A 17,158-nucleotide genomic window follows, 5' to 3' on the forward strand; every position below is an offset into this window, starting at 1 on the left:
CCAACGAGGGTTGGCGGTGTAAGGTCTGAGTTCGGATTAAAGTTGTACATGTGCAGGATTCTTGGCTGTATAAGTAGTACTGCATGATAATTTACCTGTACTTTGCTTTCTAGACGTCTCGGCGTAAGGCTGCGGGGTAAATCGGAATCGGATAATCGTTGAAGCTACATAGTACGGCTGTCGAGAATAGTTACTTTCGCACCCTTGCGGCACCCGAGCTTTCCTTGGAGGTACATAAGACGGTGGAAGAAAATGGATCCGATCCGGTGTGATCTCAGACATCATGCATAAGGTCTATTTAGGTATGCCACGAGCAATAAAACCCTAGTAAATTCATCATAATTCAAAACCGCCAAGTCCAGACACATAAATCAGTTTAGAATCTCTCCAGAGCGGACCTGTCGCAGTGGCGTTCAAGAACATCAAGTGTCCTAGACAGACTGCGACGCACCTCTTTGCCAGTCTTCTTGATTCTGGCAAGAACGTCTTCGTAGGGAATGCTTCCCTTCACAATGACTTCTTGCGTATCCAGATTGACGGAGTAGTCATTCACACCTGCATTCAGAACCCATTCAGTAAAGAAGACTCGTGACAAAAACCGCGGCGTTCGCTCACCGTCAAGTTTGGCCTTTTCGAGGACACGAGTGACAGCGCCGGAGCATCCAGTGCAAGTCATCTGTTCGCGCTTGTGAACAATGAATACAGCATGTCTCAGGCGCGACTCACCTTGACATCGAATTTGTAGGTTTGCTCGACCTAGAGAAAAGTTAAGCGCCAAGTAGAAACGCTCGATGACAAGACTTTCCATAGTGATCTACCTGGGTCTCAAAGTCAGCATCAAGTACAGCACGAAAGGTGAGTTTCCCTCACAGGAAAAGTTCAAAAGAAGTAAGGGGATAGACAAGAAAGTCAACCAGAGTAGTTATACACAAGAGAACTGGTGAGGGGAAGGAAAACTGTTGACACTGTTTACCAAGCGCGAGTGCTTATAAGTCAGACTCACCATCAGATCGCGTCATCGATCTGACCCGCATTCGGAATCGTCACATTACGAATCATGTCCATGGCATATATCAGGATTGTACCCATGCCAGCACTTTCTTTGGGTACGACGGACGCATCGTTTCAGGGTCATTGTCGGGAACGGGGAAACTGCGAGCAAATCACAGCGTACCCCTGTGAATGTGATACGACATACGGAGGACCTTCTCGCCCACAAATATCCGTCATTAAGCCTCTATATATATTATACAACCAGGGTCATCGGTGAGAACCTCGTCCTTCAACCATCTCCATCTGCTCGTCTCCTTCGGTTGCTACCGCCTGCCAACCATCGCTTGCGCGTGGTCCTCCTCGTAACCGGTCAAAACAAGGATAAATCCAAGCTGGGAACTATGAGTTTAGGCTTTCGTTCTCGGGGGAATTACTCACCAAATATCCGTAGTGAATCTTTATCTCTTCGGTGTGTGATGTAGTACACGGGAATGCCGGCAACCACAAAGCCTATGAAAAGACGTTAGTTTCCCGAGGTACCCACAACTGTTGCCGTGCATACCTAGAACTGCGATTGCGGGTAATGGCGCAGCGATAACTGGCATGCAAATGAGAAACAATGCGACCTTCGGCCAAAGTTACTGTCATCCAGTGGATCATACAAGTATATACCTACCGCACAAAATATCAACGGTGTTATTATCCATGTCTTGTAAGGTCTGTGTCGTGAATCAGATGATGCTTTAGAGTTGAGATACCCTGTGTTTAGTTTTACCTTTCTAGCGCTGGTTCCTTCACCCGTAGAATAACTAGTCCCAGAACCTAATCTGAAACGTAAACAGAAGTATTCCAGTGTCACCAAGAACTCACAGTGAGAAAATAGAATCCCCACGACGCAACAACAGAGAAGTTTATGAGAGAACGAAACCCGCCGCCCACAAGGATGAAAGCGGTAGTAATGGCTGTTTGCAACAACGTGGCATTCAAAGGGGTCTTCCTAGTCGTGTGCAGTCGCCCAAAAAGAGAAGGAAGATACCGTTCTCTACCGGCGGCGTAAATGAGACGTGAGGATGTGAAGAATGATCCTGTCGGAAAGGCCCGGTAAATAGAGCCACGAGTCTCAAAGAAGGGAGCAACACACCATTTAGAGCACCAAAACATGAGAATGCTACCATAAAGGCAAAAACAGTCCCTCCTATGGGTCCAAACAATGCCCGTCCAAAGTCCATGGCAACTGTATTGCTCAGACCGACAAGATCCTATCTCCAGTGTTAATTCCAAGCTGCACAGGAATAGAAGAGCCCACCTTATCTAGAACCACAAAGTAGGAGATATTGGCCAGTAGAAATAACACCTAGATAAGTGACCAGATCAACAAGTGAAGGTCATAGAGGGCTTTCCTTACAGACCGTGACGATAGCCATGCTAGAATGTATAGTCCGAGGAATATTCTTTTCGGGATTATGCATCTCCCCTCCCACATAGTTTGCCTGGTCCCAGCCGTCGAAAGCCCATAGACCCGAGTAGAGCGCTAACGAATAAGCAGACGGACTCTTGCTGGATCCTTCAAACCATGGCTTCTTGAAAGACTCCGCGGCTCTTCCGCGAGCGAGCTGAATTATGCCTAATGCTGTAATCGAGATCTGGATGCTGACTTTAGCAACGGCATGTATGCACCATTTGCATACTACGTACTAAAGCGGCTACCTGCAAGGAAAAGTTGTCTCGACATCAAAAATACGGGCATCGAGCAGTCTAGCACTGACTTTTACGCTAGTGAACACGACTGCGACACGGGCACCCAATTTACGCGTCCAGATGCATAACAGAGTTACAGCCAATACTGCGCCTATTGCAGTAAGTTTGATGGCCCAGTCAGGAATATCATCCGGCGATACCTCAGACCGCGTAGTATGCCAAAATATCCGATTGATGTACTCTGCGAAAATAAGGCTGATCACTGCATTACCACCTTAACATTGGTTGGGTTTATGAGGTGTGCCATTAATCAATGACACCGGATTTCGTACCAGGTTTAAGTCCGATTATGGCAGTCCACGCGAAGAGATACGAGATGAGGGGTCCATAGGCATACGATAAATAGGCTTGCGCGCCACCATTTTGCGGTATTGCGGATCCCAGTTCCGCAAAACTACTTGCTCCAGTCCATGCTAATAGACCAGACGCGAGCCAAACGGCCAGACTTGCACCAACAGTGTTCGTATTCGCAACCACAACACCCGGTGACGAGCTGGAGAAAGACCTTACGTCAAACGCGAACTAAGACGAAATAGTTTGACCGACAATATTCCTGATCCTATCTGTCAAATTGAAAGAAATCAGTTACCAAAGAGAGCATGAGTTTACAGAGTGTATACCTGAAGTCCAACGACAAGAGCAATCCCTAAATGAAAGTTAAATGAGATCCTGTCTATCATACTGCGACCGTTGTCACTTACCATTGAGCAACCCTATATTCTTGTCGCCGGATTCACTGGCTACCAGTTCAGGATCTGTCAAGCTCGCACTTAGAGGCAGAAGATCTTGCTGGAAATCGAATCCATTGACAGAATATGATCGCCCTCTACAGCATATGAAAGACCCTGCAAATCTGAGGGAAAAGACACGTACCGTCCATACGACGGCGGTGCGGCAAGGGGACCTTCCGAAATCTCGAGGTTCCTTAGAGAATCTTCTGAGTCGCGTGAATCTCGTGGAGAAAGAGTTGGTGAAGTGGTATAATGGCCATTCAATGGTGACCTGAGAGAAACATACGAAGAGGGCATGGAAAGATTAGAACGAGAATGAAATTGTTCAAATTGAAAATTCGAACGTTCGGCCCTGTTTGTTTGTTCGTGATTGGCAGAGACTTCGAGCGGAAACCTGTGATTCCGACGTTTCCCGCCTTTGCAAGAACCATGATGCTCACTCGCGCTGTAGGTTTGGGGCCAGCCCTCAGGCAAGCTGCATTTGCTCCGCGATTGGGTATGTACGGTATTAATGCTACTCTGTGCCTCCTGACTGACTGTCTGCAGTTCAAAATCAGGTCGTCGGTCGGAGCCTCATTGCCAAACGGTGAGGCAATTCGGTGCACGGGAACGCCTAGGCTCACGCAAGTTCTCCAGAAATGTCCAGATCCAGTCACTCCCATCTACAGCATCTGTTGAAATTCTCAACAAACAGCGTCTCAAACGCCCCAGCAGTCCTTGGCATATCTACCAGCCTCAGCTACCAGCAATCACCTCCATCGCCAACCGTGCCACTGGCGCCAGCCTTGGTGCTCGTGCGTATATCATGGCGTTCAGACAGATTGCACGTTATTAACAGGGTGCTGTAGTGCTCTATGGTTTCTCCTTGGCCTATCTCGTCGCTCCAGGGACCTTCGACAGCACCCATATTGTTGAATTTGTGGGCGGCCTCCCTGATGTTGTCAAATACGTGGGAAAGACCATTCTTGCTGCACCATTTGCTTACCATTCCTGGAACGGGGTGAGGCATCTTGTCTGGGATTCGACAACCAAGTGTATGCTCTCTCCTCCTATCTATCCATCTGACTGCTTATTCTCTTTTTTTTAGTTCTTTCCGTGGAGAGCGTCTACAATACTGGCTATGCCATGCTGGGTCTTGCCGGTCTATCAACCATTGTACTTGTATTTATGTGAATGAACTCCTGGATTTGTTTTCGAGCGAGCATAAGAGTGCACTGAGTTCCCACGACTGTTGCATGTAGCATATAAAGTGTATCACAGATCTCTGCAAATAATCGATTTTTGTCTCCAGTTATACTACTTAGTATCAGGGACAACCTTTATGCACGTGCTCACTGCTGTCGTGCAGCGGCTGGACCGTGACGCGCCTGCTCTTGACTTGATACTTCGACGTTCTTCCAAACACCATGCTTGTATCTATAATCTGAACGTATATTGTTGTTCAAACACTCACGATAAGAAGACATGCGTTTTCGAACAACTATCGACAATGTTCCAACTTTCTTCCGTCTGTACCCTGGCCTGTATCTTCTGCTGTAGACCCATTTTCTTGCAGGAATCATACAATCCATCGAGAAGCTTCAAAAGAAATGCATCATCAAATTCACAGAAACGAACATGCATCTCATCTGCAATAGCGACACGAATGAAGGCGGTATACAGGTCTGGTCGTACGTCGGTGCCGCTTTTGATATCTATGCGTACAACTCAGCCAGACCAGTCAAATCAAGGTCGAATCAATATTCAGCAGCTATCGTATCCAGTCTAACGCGTCAAATGAAATCACCGTGTCTCTATTCTCGGAGGCTCTCCTTGCTGCTCTCAGGTCTGCATCGTCCTCCACTACCGGAGCCTTGTCTTCGTTCGAGGCCGAAGAGGTCGTCATGAAACTCGCAAAGAAGAACGACCAGGCTGTCCTCAGTTTTGATATCACTGGAATGACCAGAGTAGGCCGACGCGTTAAAGTCACACACGATGTCAAGATTGAGGTAATGAAGCCAAGCGACGTCGAGAGATTGAATGAGCCCATGTGCCCTGAGCCAGACGTTCGTAATGTCCTTTGCTGCTTTACCGCTACCTATACTGATAGAACTATAGACTCACATCCTCCTTCCGCCCTTACAGAAGCTGCGAACGATCGTTGATCGTCTCCGGCCCATGTCCAATGTACTTGGAGTGCGCGCAAACAACAACGGATGCCTTCATCTTTCTATACACACTGAAAGTGTCAAGGTCGACACTGAGTGGAAGGGATGTACGAATCCAAAAATGGGTATGTTATGTTTTCTGGCGAAGCTTCTCGTATCTGAGATAGCTCTGCAGCGCGGGAGAACGCATCCCAGCAGGAGGATCCTCCTCCAGATCCCAACGAGATGTTCAGTGTCCTCGTTTCTATCCGTAGTTTTATCAAATTTCTGCAAAGTCATGTTGTCTCAACTACCACGATTGCTTGTAAGTCGCTTATAGCGAATCAAATGCAAGGTGAAGCACATTGATTCTGATCTCCTTCAGGTATATGTCAGAACCACTGTATGATACTGTATGTGTATATTGGAGACGTGGCAGATGCGGGAGGGGTGCTGACCTTTTACATACCTGCTATGCTGGACGATGACGGTTAGATCGCTAGTTTTTCTCTCAGACTTATTCTATTTGCTAGCCTAGTCATTAATCATTTATCAATGCCCTTCCCCAAGTAGGAAATATATATAAGTGTGTTTAACAGACCACCGTCGTGCGGCACTATTGGCAGATAAGCTTAACATCGGTACGTGCTGGGCATAGTACCGAATATTTCATCTCATCGCCGACATGATCCTTCCATTTCTGGAGAATGTGTGTTTTCATGGGGCTATCTCCAATGGACCGACCCGAGGCGCTGGATATGATAATGCTCTGAATACTTTACAATATTAAAGGGTGGTAAAAACAACAGGGTACTTTTTTGCTTCTTTACAACGAATGCTCAGCTTGAGCGGACATTGTCCAACAGTGCCTGAGCCACGACAGAGTGAATTTCTGTACATCGTTCTTGGCAAAGGTCCATGCACTAAATAACGAATATTAGGATGGGATACCAAATAGATGCAGGCTTGACATACCTTGAGAACCTCCTCAGGTCGCATTTGGCCATTTTGCCAGACACTTGTGACCATTCCTAATGCCGGTATGGTGGACAGGATCAGAGATCCACTGGATGCCTCCGTTTCGTGCGCAGCCGGATCTAACCATATATCTTGTCCGACAAGGGCCTATGTGATGTTCAGTAAACCTTATAGAACAGAGTACCTTACTGACCGCCGAGCAAGCCACAACGAGTCCAAACATTTCAATCCCAGCATCAGCCAGGGCAGTACAGGCTGCTACTGAGCCGGATGCAATGCATCCTTCTATACCGTCCGCTTCAATGATGACAATAAAAATATCGATTGTCGACTTTGGCAGCAGCTCTAGGCGCACTGAAGATAAAAGTGCTTGGTGTATAGCAGTAGCCAAAGAGCGATCTTCGGCATCCTAAAAAAACTATGAATGATTACAGAATCCAAGAGAAAACAGACGGAATGACAACTTACACGCATCGGCGCTTTCCTCCGCTCACATGAGTAGGGAGCAAATTTCACTTCAACGTTCAATCGACCATTCTCGCTGTACGCAGTGTTTTTCGACTGTCGGGGGCCGTAACTACAACCAATGAATAATCCGGTATTTCGAAGACGGCAGAAAGAAATACACGGCGCAAGCAATTTTTGTCTTTTCAGTCTCGATATATGCAGACCCATTTGCTTGTGTTATAAGACCTGGCTGGAGAACTAGAACACTCCGTTGAATCTCCAAGATGAGCGAAAATTCGAACAGGATGTCATACAAATGGGCCGGATGTCGTTTGGATTTCTGCCTTTTCTTGGCATTCCCAACTTCCATACAGGATCCTCGATGTCGTCGTCGTCGTATGTTGGAGGAAAGCTCTCCTCCGGGCCATTGATTCGTCTTCGGTCGAAGCCAGACTGAGCCATGAAGGTGTTATAAGCCAAGATCGGTTGGAACTCCGGTGTGCCGGCGGCTAGGCTGCAGCTGTCTTCGCCCACGATGTCGAAACTCTCCTTCTCCCTTGCAAAGACGAAAAGGCCGTCTGCAGAATCTGCTCCCTCTCTCAAGCGACCTGCTGCTTTTGCTTCTCTTGACGACGATGAGCCCGTCGATGCAGCACCGACATCGTCCGCAGACAAAAACACGGCTGCGAACAAGAAACTACTGGCTCAGAATGTGCTCACATCCAAGGCGATGAAGAAACGCATGGATGCAGAGAAAAAAATCGACGCCTCAGTGTATGAGTATGATGAAGTCTGGGATAAAATGCAGGAGGCGAAACAGAAGCAGAAAGAGGCCAAGGAATTAGACTCGGCTCAGAGAAAGGTGGCAAAGTTCTGTTTGTCTCTCTCTTTTCCTTACTGACAGTATACCTTCAGCCAAAATATATACACGGTCTCCTGCAATCTGCAGCTACGCGAAAACTTGATCATTTACGCGCTGAAGAGAAAATGATGCAACACGAACGTGAAGCTGAAGGTGACGAATTCAAGGACAAGGAGTCCTTTGTCACTCAGGCGTACAAGGATCAAATGGCAGAAGTGCGCAGAGCGGAAGAGGAGGAGAAAGGACGTGAAGGTCAGTCAAATCCATCTCTGTACCACTGACTTGGGACTGAATTGTCACCCTGTAGAATTACAAAAGAAGCAAGGTGGTGCAACGACAGGCATGGCCCATTTCTACAGGAAACTCCTTGAAGATTCGGAGCAGAATCATGAAGCTACCGTGGCGGCAACGCAGAAGCCTACCATTGGTCCACAAGGTCCCATGCCGAACCTGACCATCACCAAACCTCCCGACTTTACGCCGATGTCTGACTTGGAGCTAGCGCGGATCGCGCGACAACAGGGCAGAGAAGTCGAATTGAATGATGATAATCAGATCGTGGACAAACGAGAGCTGCTGGCAGCCGGACTAAACTTGTCCGGTCCAAACACGAGGAAATTGGGGCGATCCACTCTGGGTAAACCCAAGGATGCCCAAACGGAGGCCGTTCAATCACACCGTGCTGTTGGGACCGCAGCCAGTCGCAGGGAAATAAATGAACGAAGGGCGAGAGAAATCCAAACTCAAATGGAAGAAGAGAAGTCGCGTTTGGCTCTTGAGAAGCAACGAGCAGAACAAGAGGCCCACGAGCGCGTCATTGCCCGAAGGAATAATGAATCGGACGTTCAGAGTGCTCGGGAACGATATTTGGCCAGGAAACGGCAAAAACTGGAGCACTCTACAAACATTGATATCGAGCCCTCGTAGATTCTTCTTTTCGAGATAAGTTGTATTTCTAGTTTACCTGTAATTATTGTCTTACTATGTATACTTATTAGTGCTATATTTGATGGTTTCAATACTGTCTACCGACGTGAACACGCCATTACACCGAGATAAACACAGTCTTGTCACGTCAGCAGATTTGCAGTCGATGGTCTCCAATCAATGGTATCATCCTGTCAAATGCCTTCAATACCGCGAGAGCCGTTGGACGGTCATCTGGATTTTCATTCAGCATGGGCTTGATGATCTCAAGTAGTTCTGGGACGCAATATCCGCACATCTAGGCGTGCCAATTAAAGCAAACTATCCACGCTCAAACCGCACAAGGATAACGTACTTTGCATGCTCGGAGCATTAGCACCGCAAGGGCCCATACATCCACCTTGAATGGATCGCCGCATTCACCATTTTCGCATTCCGGAGGAACTTCTGTGGCTCGAAAATCGACAATGGATGCACGTTGCCCTAGCTCCACTCTCCGGCTCAACTCGTAGTCAATGTATGCATAGCGGCCGTTATAATCAGTGACCAGATTTCGTAGGGAGATGTCCAGGTGAGCGATTCGATGCATGTGCATAAAGACGGCATGCTGTCCGAATTCAAAGAGTCATCACTTGAATTCGGAATAACGAGCAGACCCACCTCGATGCATTGCCGTAGTGCTCCGAGAAAAAGTCCTAAGCAGCATGGCCCCCCATCCGCAATCAATTGCGAAGACCATTCCTCCATTACGATGAAGGCCAGCTCATCGTCAGGTACAACTACCAGATCAAGGACGGCTGTTGGCCGCATTAAGCGGGGGGACGAGTACAAGACTTATGAACGCACGAATACAGTGGTTCATTTCATGCTCTCGAATTGGGGACGTCGAAAGAAACCGTATCACTTCTAGTTCACGGCTTCGGCAGTGCACGGCCTTGATAACAACTTTTGCACCGTTCCGAATGCATGTTCCTCGAAACAGATTGTCGCGCTGTGAATATATAATGGACATCAAGGTTCGGTACACATGTCACCGACAACACGTACCAGCCCGTCATCCGGACAGAGAGCATCGTCCCCATGTGATAAGCGCGCCCTTGTCGAGGACGGTAGTCGGTTGACACCGTCCGCAAAGTGATCACGGTAATACTGTTTAACGTCGCGCACGGTGTCCAAGCGAAATCCCTTCGACAGCAACAGGTTACGATAGTCAGGCCAGTGTGGAGAAACGCGACAGTTCACATCCTCCTCGTCCCCGGAGGAAGAGGAGGAAGCAGGGGACAATGGCTCATGGTCGTCCTTGCGCCACGAAGCGGACATGTCCTGTAGAATCATCGGAGGGGTATACAAGGAAGCATGGGCTAAACGCAGCCTCTATATAGGACAAATTTAAGCCACGGCAAGGTCGAAAACAATATCATCGAGAATGACGGGGGTAGGAAAGAAATTCCATTGAGAGTAAAAGACAGAGGCCGTGCCCGGAAGATCGCATGTTTACAATCAAGGAGCGACAGGTTTTATAACCATATTCTGAAAGACGGTTGTTTGATGCCCATTTTTTTCGGCAAAGAGGCAAAAACTTCTCAGGAAGTAGCGCTAAAAAGTGATCCACAAACCGGGGTCGGTGGAGGCGAAATAAATATCCTGCAGCTTCCCCCACGGCAGTCAGAATGTTCTATGATACGTAATGTTACTGCAATGACCCCCCTTTTTCAAGGCAGCCGTCAGCACATGAATGGTACTTGGGTGCATGGATTGACTGGAACCAAAGAATCAAGATCGGTCCGGGCTACTGGGCCCTGGGCAAGGCCGCTTTAGGTAATCCATCTGCCACGTGCCGAACCAAGGCTGAGCGGTGCCGTCTGTCGCGCGAAGTCTTCTTCCATTTGCGTCCTCCATCGTCACCAACCACTTCATTTATCCTTGGTTCCCTTGATCTAGCCCTTGCCATGGAGGAGGGTACGAAATCAAAGAAGACCGTTTTTGTAGGAGGAATCGCCGAAGATGTCGATGAAACTATGATATACGAACACTTTTCCACCTTTGGTATGTCGGTCCATGTTGCAGCTCTTCGACTGTATTCATGGCAGTCTCGCAGGTGACATTATCGAGGTCCAGCTACCTTCGGCTGTAACAAATCTCAACCAACAGTCTGGTCGGTGCTAGGAACACTCCTTCAGGACCCTCGGCTAACTTTGCTGCAGAGGCGAAACATCGTGGCTTCGCTTTTGTCACATATGGTTCGTCTGCCGATGCTCAGGATGCCATTGACAATATGGACATGAACGAAATGCACGGCAAAGTCATAAAGGTCAATTTGGCTCGGCCCATGAAGACGCCTATGCAACTGGGAGGAAACAGGGCCGGTGAGCTGCTGCATATACTTGTCCTTCATTTCTCTTTGTGACCCCATTTTTTAGTCTGGGAATCAGAAGAATGGCTCAAGGAACACGCAAAACCTCTCGCGGAAAGTGGAGGTATGTTTTCCGCAGATCTGCCTCAGATGTTCCGGACTGAATTTTATTTTTTTCGAGGCGTGCAAGGCCGTACCACCCAGCGTGACCGGGCAGAATCTGAAGACGCCAATGAAGATGCCATGCAAGAGTGACTATACACTACTATTATAGCACTGAAAAGGTATGTGAATTCGCACCATGCCGTTCAAGCCATTGACGATAGAACGATAAGCCCTTAGCCCCGTGTGCAACCTACCTCCGACCCCAGTCCCTGGACATACCACTGAACGCGTTCCTGTATATGTACATGGCGAAGGACAGAATTCTCGGCTGAGAATCGCCGTCAATCGACGTGGGTCTACGTGGAAAAGCAGCTTTAGCAAGGTCCAAACTTGTTTACTGAGGACAAGGCCGACAATGTCTAGAGATTACTACGCACCGGTATTTGTTCGTCTATTATAAGCCTCTCGGATTGTCTGCATCATCAAATTGCGCTCGAGCACGTTTGATATCTTCCTGCATGAACAGCAGCTCCTCCATTCGAGCCAGCTTCTTCGAGTCGGCTGGCCGCGAGAGAACACGACGTAAGTCGTCAACAGATAAACGGCCTTTCTTTGATGAGCCGCCAGCCGCTAGACACTGTGTGCGATGTCGGCGTTTGGTCAACAGAAAAGGATGAGTGAGACACGCACGACATCAGTGATGTATTCAATAAGAATCTCCTCCATTACATTCACGGTGTCATTTGCTGGATTTCTGTCGTCTCCAAACCCGTACATGAGATTCTTCACTATGAACCACTAAGACAAATAGAAGAGGGGGCAGGAGAGCACTGCGCTTACACTCTTTGGTGAACAAGCCTTTCATATTCGACTGCTTTCTCGACCCTCGTCCTGCACCTGTGCTCGTTGAAGCTGTGTTGTCTCGCACATATGATGGTGTGTAAGGTTGGAATGTCGTAGACCTAGGTACCGTCGGTGTCGGTGTCGGTGCTGGTCGTTGTGGTTGTGGTTGTACTTGTGTCGCAGGCCTGACCACTTGCGCACCTGGATGGACGTAGGGATACTGATGATATGACCATGGCTGGTAGCCAGCAGGAGACTGATACGCGTAAGGTGTTTGGGCGTAAGCACCGTAAGGATACGTCGCGGAGGTTGGCTGAGTGTAGTATGACATGGCGGTTAACGTTGAGGTATCGTGGGAAACTTTTACCCAATTTCACGCACATCAAATCCAGAGTGAGAATGGTATCCAGCATATACAGCATTAAAGTAAACATATACCATACAGTAAGTAACCACGTATCATCAGTCACTGTCGTTTCCATTCACACCAGATTCCAACTGCCTCGCTCGCTCCATTAGTTCCTTTATCTTCTGCCACTCAATCTCAATGATCTTTCGCTCGTCGAGCCATTCACAAATTCCATCAGCGTCATCAAGGTCTTCAGGAGGCTTCTTTCCACCTGCATATGCTACGCGAATAAATCCGTCGGATTGCTTGTGGACGTGGAGCTCGTCAACCTCGTTCTCTACGGACTTGAATAGTTTGTACTAGGAGAAACGGTTCCATTAACTCCGACGCAGGTGATACTAGAAGGAAACGTACCTCCCAATGGGATATTTCATGATATACTCGCGTGCGTTTGGCGCAAAAGCGTCCAAAGTAAAATTCGCGTGTCTGCTCCTCATTGTCCTCGTCATCGCTGTCATTCGGCTCATCAGGTAGATTCTGCGAAGCAATTTACAAAACGTTGTCAGCAGAGAAACCTGGACTTACTTGGAAACCCAACGGATCATAAGGCGAGCCGTCGAGCTGTCCTCTCAATGTTGATAGCCTACCCCCCAAATGGCAGGCGTCGCACTGGGGAAGAGCAAAATCTAGTTTGAACAAGTTAAGATCCGGAAACGTCTCCAGCGACTTCTTGAATTCAGGGCGCCATACAGACGATGCAACGAGAGAATCTCTCAGGCCGATAAGTTTTCTCCGAGCAGATATTAGCGCTACAGAAAAGTAATCATCTTCACAACTGCAGTTTGAGCGATGAATATAAAATGAGGAAGCTTTACTTGCCTTTCATTGCACGTTTCATGAAGTCGTGCCTCTCGACGGCAGGATGGACAGCTATATGGACGAAGAACTGGAAAACAATCTTGAATTGGTGCGCAAGATCTTGTTGGGGCCTGAACTCGGCGGGTAGTAGAGCGGCGCCGTCCCCGTCATCTTCGACGATGAAATCAGACGACTTGTCTGAATCTTCATCGAAAAGGCTATCATGGTCGCTTTCTGGTTGTGCGCCTTTGAATGGTCTGTCACCGTCATTCTCAGACTCATCCTCCTGTTCCTCTGAGTCTGTTGATTCCATCGGCTTTCCCTGTTTCTTTCCTATAAGGCTATTTAGAAGGTAGTGCATCAGAGCTGGTTAGTGCGCACGTTTCAGTTTTTCAAGGTTGCGCTGAAAAGCCGTTTTCCTATGGCGTGAACGTAAACGCGACTCCAGAATATCTGCGCACAATGATCAAACAACATCCGCCGGTCAGTAGCAGAGTAACGCACGTTCTTCCTCTAGCTCGTCATCCTCTTCTGTTTCTTCAAGTGGGGACGAAGGGCGAGGGCCCCTGCGCAATCTACTACGCCGAACAACTGGAACGTCGGATCCTGAACCTGAATCTTGCTGGACCGGCTGTGGTTTGCTTGGACGTTTCTCTTTGCTGGATTTTAGTGATCTGGATTTGAGGTTCAACTTGTTCGTTACAAGAGCAGGGGATCCAGAAGAATCTTCATCGTCGCTTTCAACTACAACTCGCCTTCGCTTCACTGGAGACGGCTCAGCTTCATCAATTTGCAGTTTGGGTTCAAATTTTATCCCCCCAACGTCTGAGTCCGAACCACCTCCGTCTGACGCGTCCTTCTCTGTAACGCGTCCTCGTTTGCGTTTCGTAGGTGAAACTGACGGTTCGAATTCCTGGTCTTTGACACGCCGCTTCGATTTGTATTTCTGAAGAGGAGGACGCGCCGGTGAAGATGAAAATTCAAACAGGGTGGCTTGCTTGAACTTGGCCTGGCCTTTCTTTGGTTTCTTTGGTGGCATGGTGGAGTAAGTAAGGAGATCTCGTGTTGGTCAGAAAAAGGAATACCTTTGCACGTGGCTGCCACACGATCATTTTGACCTCGACTCTCGACCTTCATCGTCACCCAGGCCTTCAAGCTTCAAATTTCCCGACAAAGCATGTCACCAGGATTCTTGCCTACATCTTCTTCTTGTCTTTACCAGAAATATCGAGAGTCTCCGAAAGGGAGTTCCTTGGTGGACCTGATTAGGCTGCTCAGCTTGCTGAGACCTTATCCACACGTCTCAGAATATTCTTCTAGTTCTAGATCGGCTTCCGATGACGACCAACGGAAATACCATGAGGTTCTTGATTCTCTTGATAATTCTACTTCTGCAAAATCTGTCCGTGGAACCATGAATGTGAGTTTTTATCCTTGAACTTGCAACACGAATTTAATCGCTGCTGGCAGAAAAATAGCAGTCCCCAAGTCCTTTGCCACACAGGGACACACAAATGCACAGCACTCAGGATCATTCACATGAAAAGCATTGATCTGGCTCCGCTCGTCCCTGAAACATCACATTCCTTATCCTGTTGACCCGGTTTCAGCAGCGATACGGCATTTCAACCCCACCCATGGTGCCGTCTCTCACCGCTGCTATTTCTTACGGAGATAGTGATAGCCACGCATTTCACCGGTGGGCATTATAACTAACTCGCTCTTAACATCCAGTTCCATCTAACTCCGACCCAGGAGATAGCATGATGACCAACGTTGGCATTATTCCGCAGGAATTGGTCGACTCCATCATCGACGAAATCCCAGTCGACGATCCTGATACCCTTCGCAGCTGCACACTAGTCAACCGTTCTTTCTTTCCCCGTTCTCATAAGCGGTTGTTCTCGACCATCATCCTGCGCAGCTGCTCATACAAGCATGCCAATGCTAGTATCGACCCTTATCGACGTTTTATGCGTTTTGTGTCTCTCTATGCACATTACGCTTCACTGGTCAAGGATATACAACTTCACGACGTCTATCTACCTGTTTCAGGCTCTTGGTTCACCCAGGATGATAATGTAATTCCGCAAATTCTCTCGCGCCTGCCGCACCTAGAGTCCATATCTATCTCATCATTTGACTGCTGTCTTTCTTTCCCTATTATGTCCGCTCTCCGCAATCTATTCGCCTCCCCGAAACTCCGGAGCATTTCCTTTTCCAAGGTTGTGTTCTACAGTCCATCATATCCACTTTTATCTTTATTCTCGCGCGCATCGGGTTCCAAGGCCATTCAGATTCATGGCGGCGTCTCTTATGGTGCACATTATGAGACTCCGCCACCTACAACGAATCATCCATCCTGCCAGGTAGATTCACTGTCTATCAAGATGTATCCGGCTGCAGCGGCCGACTTTATCGACTGTCTTCTAAGCCGCCGCTCAGCCGTCGACGTCAGCTCCCTGAGGAAACTACATATATGGACAACATGGATGAAACACGCAGCCATTTTCAATCAACTTTTGGCTGCTACAAAGAGCACTTTGGAGGAAGTTGTCGTTCATACTTCCAATTCTTGTGAGTGTGTTCTCCAGCCCCATTATACTTTTTCTCATCCAACTATGTCGTCAGCATCGCGCCAACTGGACATCAGCCATGTGCCGCGTATTCGGTGCTTTGTCATGTGCTTGATGTCGAACTTTTCTCCTCCTTTGACCGCACTGGCAAGCCTCTTTGGTGGCCGGCCTCGTGAGCCGTGCCTCATGGAAGAGGTAGATCTGCATCTGCTAGTCAAGCCTGAGATGCTGCTTCAGTTTCCATCTTCTGATGGAGCAGCGCTGGATGATATTCTTGTCAATGTTCGACGTCCATGTTAACATCCACCTCACGCGATTGAGTCTTTGATGTAAATGAGAAACAAAGTATGAGCAGGCGAGTGTGAAGAAAGTCATCGAAAGCCTTCCTGGCTTGCATGCTAAGGGTATTCTCACAGTCGGAGTTTCCAGTACTACAGTTGCGTTTCCATCATTGCATCTAAATCTTCTGGTTCTAACACCTTTTTTGTAGGGGCAAGATGATGCCTTTAGATAATAATTATAATTATGTTTTCAACCTTAAAGACCTTATGTTTCCTATCGCTCTTACTTACAGAATGTATAATAGCCATGTCTGACTTAGCTACCCCAGAATGTATTATGTCAATTTAAAGATCCTTGCAAGGAATCGTACTGGACCATCAATACTCAAGCTTACAGGTAAGTTCGTCATCCCCGTACTTTTCTACCCAGCCTTTGATTCCCCCTTCAAGAACGACTGCTCGGCTCCCCGTGACTCCTTGCTTATCGAGTTCATCCTGGTACCATCCCGCTGTACGTGGTCCGCGACCACCGGGCTTGCAGCTGTTGCAATGGAAGACAACAAGCTGGTATCGCGAGACGCAGAATGGGTGTCAGAACCGGTAGAGTCGGATAGAAAGAATGTGCTGGGAGATTGATAGCGCCTTTGATAAAGGATCCCTGTGAAATGCTATCAGAGGAGGACTAAAGGAGCAAGACATAACCTGGTTACCTCAAAATCGGTGCGGCGGACATCTACAACCAAAACATTGCTGGATTCGAGTAACAGACTGTGTAATTTTTCGGCTGATATGCCATTGGGGATAGATTTGGGCTCCGGGAAGGCGTTGTACCAAGGGACTTCAACTGGAGTTGACTCCGCCATCGATGACGGTTATTGATATCGATTACATCGCATGTACGCTATCAGGACTAGTAAAAATATTCCTGCCGAACTACTCGGCACTACATTTTCATCGTATAGACGTCAAAA

General features: G+C 48.0%; 12 protein-coding genes across 12 annotated transcripts; 5 read left to right on the forward strand and 7 right to left on the reverse strand.

The window, feature by feature from the left end:
- Positions 1-445: 445 nt before the first annotated feature.
- EV420DRAFT_1225716 (uncharacterized protein) lies at positions 446-676 on the reverse strand (the record flags this gene model as incomplete). The annotated part of the gene is made up of 2 exons (XM_060466506.1): positions 446-555; positions 616-676. Coding segments are annotated over 2 exons (171 nt in total), but the record flags the coding sequence as incomplete, so codon positions are not given.
- A 318-nt stretch (positions 677-994) lies between these two features.
- On the reverse strand, positions 995-3,803 carry EV420DRAFT_1333226 (L-methionine transporter). Its single transcript, XM_060468835.1, has 16 exons — positions 3,625-3,803; positions 3,453-3,577; positions 3,372-3,397; positions 3,298-3,314; positions 3,024-3,244; positions 2,760-2,965; positions 2,689-2,700; positions 2,403-2,636; positions 2,300-2,347; positions 2,135-2,252; positions 1,864-2,078; positions 1,769-1,815; positions 1,670-1,712; positions 1,556-1,619; positions 1,432-1,503; positions 995-1,385 (listed from the first exon to the last, which is right to left on the reverse strand). The coding sequence occupies exons 1-16, from the start codon at positions 3,777-3,779 to the stop codon at positions 1,261-1,263; spliced, it is 1,728 nt and encodes a 575-aa protein (XP_060331963.1). The 5' UTR covers positions 3,780-3,803; the 3' UTR covers positions 995-1,260.
- Positions 3,804-3,902: 99 nt separating this feature from the next.
- Positions 3,903-4,775, forward strand: EV420DRAFT_1333229 (SDHC, cytochrome b subunit of succinate dehydrogenase). Its single transcript, XM_060468836.1, has 5 exons — positions 3,903-3,978; positions 4,029-4,068; positions 4,119-4,276; positions 4,331-4,516; positions 4,570-4,775. Exons 1-5 carry the CDS (start codon positions 3,912-3,914, stop codon positions 4,653-4,655), a joined length of 537 nt encoding a protein of 178 aa, XP_060331964.1. The 5' UTR covers positions 3,903-3,911; the 3' UTR covers positions 4,656-4,775.
- A 17-nt stretch (positions 4,776-4,792) lies between these two features.
- Positions 4,793-6,211, forward strand: EV420DRAFT_1537596 (checkpoint protein Hus1/Mec3). The gene is made up of 6 exons (XM_060472952.1): positions 4,793-4,989; positions 5,038-5,152; positions 5,203-5,527; positions 5,580-5,754; positions 5,805-5,933; positions 5,994-6,211. Exons 1-6 carry the CDS (start codon positions 4,947-4,949, stop codon positions 6,101-6,103), a joined length of 897 nt encoding a protein of 298 aa, XP_060331965.1. The 5' UTR covers positions 4,793-4,946; the 3' UTR covers positions 6,104-6,211.
- EV420DRAFT_1537599 (3' exoribonuclease family, domain 1-domain-containing protein) lies at positions 6,212-7,520 on the reverse strand. The gene is made up of 6 exons (XM_060472953.1): positions 7,348-7,520; positions 7,213-7,291; positions 7,055-7,163; positions 6,780-6,995; positions 6,584-6,733; positions 6,212-6,531 (listed from the first exon to the last, which is right to left on the reverse strand). The coding sequence occupies exons 1-6, from the start codon at positions 7,493-7,495 to the stop codon at positions 6,448-6,450; spliced, it is 786 nt and encodes a 261-aa protein (XP_060331966.1). The 5' UTR covers positions 7,496-7,520; the 3' UTR covers positions 6,212-6,447.
- A 16-nt stretch (positions 7,521-7,536) lies between these two features.
- EV420DRAFT_288829 (coiled-coil domain-containing protein 55-domain containing protein) lies at positions 7,537-9,128 on the forward strand. The gene is made up of 3 exons (XM_060481550.1): positions 7,537-7,895; positions 7,949-8,147; positions 8,203-9,128. Exons 1-3 carry the CDS (start codon positions 7,569-7,571, stop codon positions 8,820-8,822), a joined length of 1,146 nt encoding a protein of 381 aa, XP_060331967.1. The 5' UTR covers positions 7,537-7,568; the 3' UTR covers positions 8,823-9,128.
- Positions 8,971-10,142, reverse strand: EV420DRAFT_1268482 (kinase-like domain-containing protein; the record flags this gene model as incomplete). The annotated part of the gene is made up of 5 exons (XM_060467448.1): positions 8,971-9,120; positions 9,178-9,429; positions 9,483-9,619; positions 9,669-9,813; positions 9,870-10,142. 5 exons carry the CDS (start codon positions 10,140-10,142, stop codon positions 8,971-8,973), a joined length of 957 nt encoding a protein of 318 aa, XP_060331968.1.
- Positions 10,143-10,464: 322 nt separating this feature from the next.
- EV420DRAFT_288852 (RNA-binding domain-containing protein) lies at positions 10,465-11,614 on the forward strand. Its single transcript, XM_060481551.1, has 5 exons — positions 10,465-10,868; positions 10,921-10,977; positions 11,027-11,188; positions 11,243-11,299; positions 11,357-11,614. The coding sequence occupies exons 1-5, from the start codon at positions 10,772-10,774 to the stop codon at positions 11,428-11,430; spliced, it is 447 nt and encodes a 148-aa protein (XP_060331969.1). The 5' UTR covers positions 10,465-10,771; the 3' UTR covers positions 11,431-11,614.
- A 120-nt stretch (positions 11,615-11,734) lies between these two features.
- On the reverse strand, positions 11,735-12,454 carry EV420DRAFT_1268924 (transcription initiation factor IID, 18kD subunit-domain-containing protein; the record flags this gene model as incomplete). The annotated part of the gene is made up of 3 exons (XM_060467467.1): positions 11,735-11,917; positions 11,971-12,068; positions 12,121-12,454. The coding sequence occupies 3 exons, from the start codon at positions 12,452-12,454 to the stop codon at positions 11,735-11,737; spliced, it is 615 nt and encodes a 204-aa protein (XP_060331970.1).
- Positions 12,455-12,511: 57 nt separating this feature from the next.
- EV420DRAFT_1307614 (uncharacterized protein) lies at positions 12,512-14,394 on the reverse strand. Its single transcript, XM_060468511.1, has 6 exons — positions 13,835-14,394; positions 13,712-13,783; positions 13,352-13,663; positions 13,058-13,299; positions 12,887-13,009; positions 12,512-12,831 (listed from the first exon to the last, which is right to left on the reverse strand). The coding sequence occupies exons 1-6, from the start codon at positions 14,367-14,369 to the stop codon at positions 12,586-12,588; spliced, it is 1,530 nt and encodes a 509-aa protein (XP_060331971.1). The 5' UTR covers positions 14,370-14,394; the 3' UTR covers positions 12,512-12,585.
- A 414-nt stretch (positions 14,395-14,808) lies between these two features.
- Positions 14,809-16,219, forward strand: EV420DRAFT_289062 (uncharacterized protein). The gene is made up of 3 exons (XM_060481552.1): positions 14,809-15,007; positions 15,065-15,907; positions 15,962-16,219. Exons 1-3 carry the CDS (start codon positions 14,968-14,970, stop codon positions 16,204-16,206), a joined length of 1,128 nt encoding a protein of 375 aa, XP_060331972.1. The 5' UTR covers positions 14,809-14,967; the 3' UTR covers positions 16,207-16,219.
- Positions 16,220-16,514: 295 nt separating this feature from the next.
- EV420DRAFT_1537630 (Rhodanese-like domain-containing protein) lies at positions 16,515-17,066 on the reverse strand. The gene is made up of 3 exons (XM_060472954.1): positions 16,898-17,066; positions 16,786-16,845; positions 16,515-16,751 (listed from the first exon to the last, which is right to left on the reverse strand). Exons 1-3 carry the CDS (start codon positions 17,048-17,050, stop codon positions 16,566-16,568), a joined length of 399 nt encoding a protein of 132 aa, XP_060331973.1. The 5' UTR covers positions 17,051-17,066; the 3' UTR covers positions 16,515-16,565.
- Positions 17,067-17,158: the final 92 nt, after the last annotated feature.

The sequence above is a fragment of the Desarmillaria tabescens genome (assembly GCF_030435595.1).
Source record: "Desarmillaria tabescens strain CCBAS 213 chromosome Unknown EV420scaffold_14, whole genome shotgun sequence".
Classification (NCBI taxonomy): domain Eukaryota; kingdom Fungi; phylum Basidiomycota; class Agaricomycetes; order Agaricales; family Physalacriaceae; genus Desarmillaria; species Desarmillaria tabescens.

Bases quoted from the DNA above. Each gene is read 5' to 3' on its own strand.
- EV420DRAFT_1537596 (XM_060472952.1), top strand. From the start codon at position 4,947: ATGCGTTTTCGAACAACTATCGACAATGTTCCAACTTTCTTCC. The intron at 5,528-5,579 runs GTTCGTAATGTC...ATAGAACTATAG, and splicing joins CCATGTGCCCTGAGCCAGAC to ACTCACATCCTCCTTCCGCC. The intron at 5,755-5,804 runs GTATGTTATGTT...ATAGCTCTGCAG, and splicing joins ATGTACGAATCCAAAAATGG to CGCGGGAGAACGCATCCCAG.
- EV420DRAFT_1333226 (XM_060468835.1), bottom strand. From the start codon at position 3,779: ATGCCCTCTTCGTATGTTTCTCTCAGGTCACCATTGAATGGCCATTAT. The intron at 3,398-3,452 runs GTAAGTGACAAC...ACTTTCATTTAG, and splicing joins GAATATAGGGTTGCTCAATG to GGATTGCTCTTGTCGTTGGA. The intron at 2,966-3,023 runs GTACGAAATCCG...ACCAATGTTAAG, and splicing joins CATAATCGGACTTAAACCTG to GTGGTAATGCAGTGATCAGC.
- EV420DRAFT_1307614 (XM_060468511.1), bottom strand. From the start codon at position 14,369: ATGCCACCAAAGAAACCAAAGAAAGGCCAGGCCAAGTTCAAGCAAGCC. The intron at 13,010-13,057 runs GTAAGTCCAGGT...ATTGCTTCGCAG, and splicing joins ATGATCCGTTGGGTTTCCAA to AATCTACCTGATGAGCCGAA. The intron at 12,832-12,886 runs GTACGTTTCCTT...CGTTTCTCCTAG, and splicing joins ATGAAATATCCCATTGGGAG to TACAAACTATTCAAGTCCGT.
- EV420DRAFT_289062 (XM_060481552.1), top strand. From the start codon at position 14,968: ATGGTGCCGTCTCTCACCGCTGCTATTTCTTACGGAGATA. The intron at 15,008-15,064 runs GTGATAGCCACG...CTTAACATCCAG, and splicing joins TGCTATTTCTTACGGAGATA to TTCCATCTAACTCCGACCCA. The intron at 15,908-15,961 runs GTGAGTGTGTTC...CTATGTCGTCAG, and splicing joins CGTTCATACTTCCAATTCTT to CATCGCGCCAACTGGACATC.
- EV420DRAFT_1537599 (XM_060472953.1), bottom strand. From the start codon at position 7,495: ATGGCTCAGTCTGGCTTCGACCGAAGACGAATCAATGGCCCGGAGGAG. The intron at 7,292-7,347 runs GTATGACATCCT...GGAGTGTTCTAG, and splicing joins AAACGACATCCGGCCCATTT to TTCTCCAGCCAGGTCTTATA. The intron at 6,532-6,583 runs GTATGTCAAGCC...TTCGTTATTTAG, and splicing joins GACCTGAGGAGGTTCTCAAG to TGCATGGACCTTTGCCAAGA.
- EV420DRAFT_1537630 (XM_060472954.1), bottom strand. From the start codon at position 17,050: ATGGCGGAGTCAACTCCAGTTGAAGTCCCTTGGTACAACGCCTTCCCG. The intron at 16,846-16,897 runs GTAACCAGGTTA...AGCATTTCACAG, and splicing joins TCCGCCGCACCGATTTTGAG to GGATCCTTTATCAAAGGCGC. The intron at 16,752-16,785 runs GTTCTGACACCC...TCGCGATACCAG, and splicing joins CTTTCTATCCGACTCTACCG to CTTGTTGTCTTCCATTGCAA.
- EV420DRAFT_1333229 (XM_060468836.1), top strand. From the start codon at position 3,912: ATGATGCTCACTCGCGCTGTAGGTTTGGGGCCAGCCCTCAGGCAAGCT. The intron at 4,069-4,118 runs GTGAGGCAATTC...CAAGTTCTCCAG, and splicing joins CGGAGCCTCATTGCCAAACG to AAATGTCCAGATCCAGTCAC. The intron at 4,277-4,330 runs GTGCGTATATCA...AGGGTGCTGTAG, and splicing joins TGGCGCCAGCCTTGGTGCTC to TGCTCTATGGTTTCTCCTTG.
- EV420DRAFT_288852 (XM_060481551.1), top strand. From the start codon at position 10,772: ATGGAGGAGGGTACGAAATCAAAGAAGACCGTTTTTGTAGGAGGAATC. The intron at 10,869-10,920 runs GTATGTCGGTCC...GCAGTCTCGCAG, and splicing joins CGAACACTTTTCCACCTTTG to GTGACATTATCGAGGTCCAG. The intron at 10,978-11,026 runs GTCGGTGCTAGG...ACTTTGCTGCAG, and splicing joins AAATCTCAACCAACAGTCTG to AGGCGAAACATCGTGGCTTC.
- EV420DRAFT_288829 (XM_060481550.1), top strand. From the start codon at position 7,569: ATGTCGAAACTCTCCTTCTCCCTTGCAAAGACGAAAAGGCCGTCTGCA. The intron at 7,896-7,948 runs GTGGCAAAGTTC...GTATACCTTCAG, and splicing joins TAGACTCGGCTCAGAGAAAG to CCAAAATATATACACGGTCT. The intron at 8,148-8,202 runs GTCAGTCAAATC...GTCACCCTGTAG, and splicing joins GGAGGAGAAAGGACGTGAAG to AATTACAAAAGAAGCAAGGT.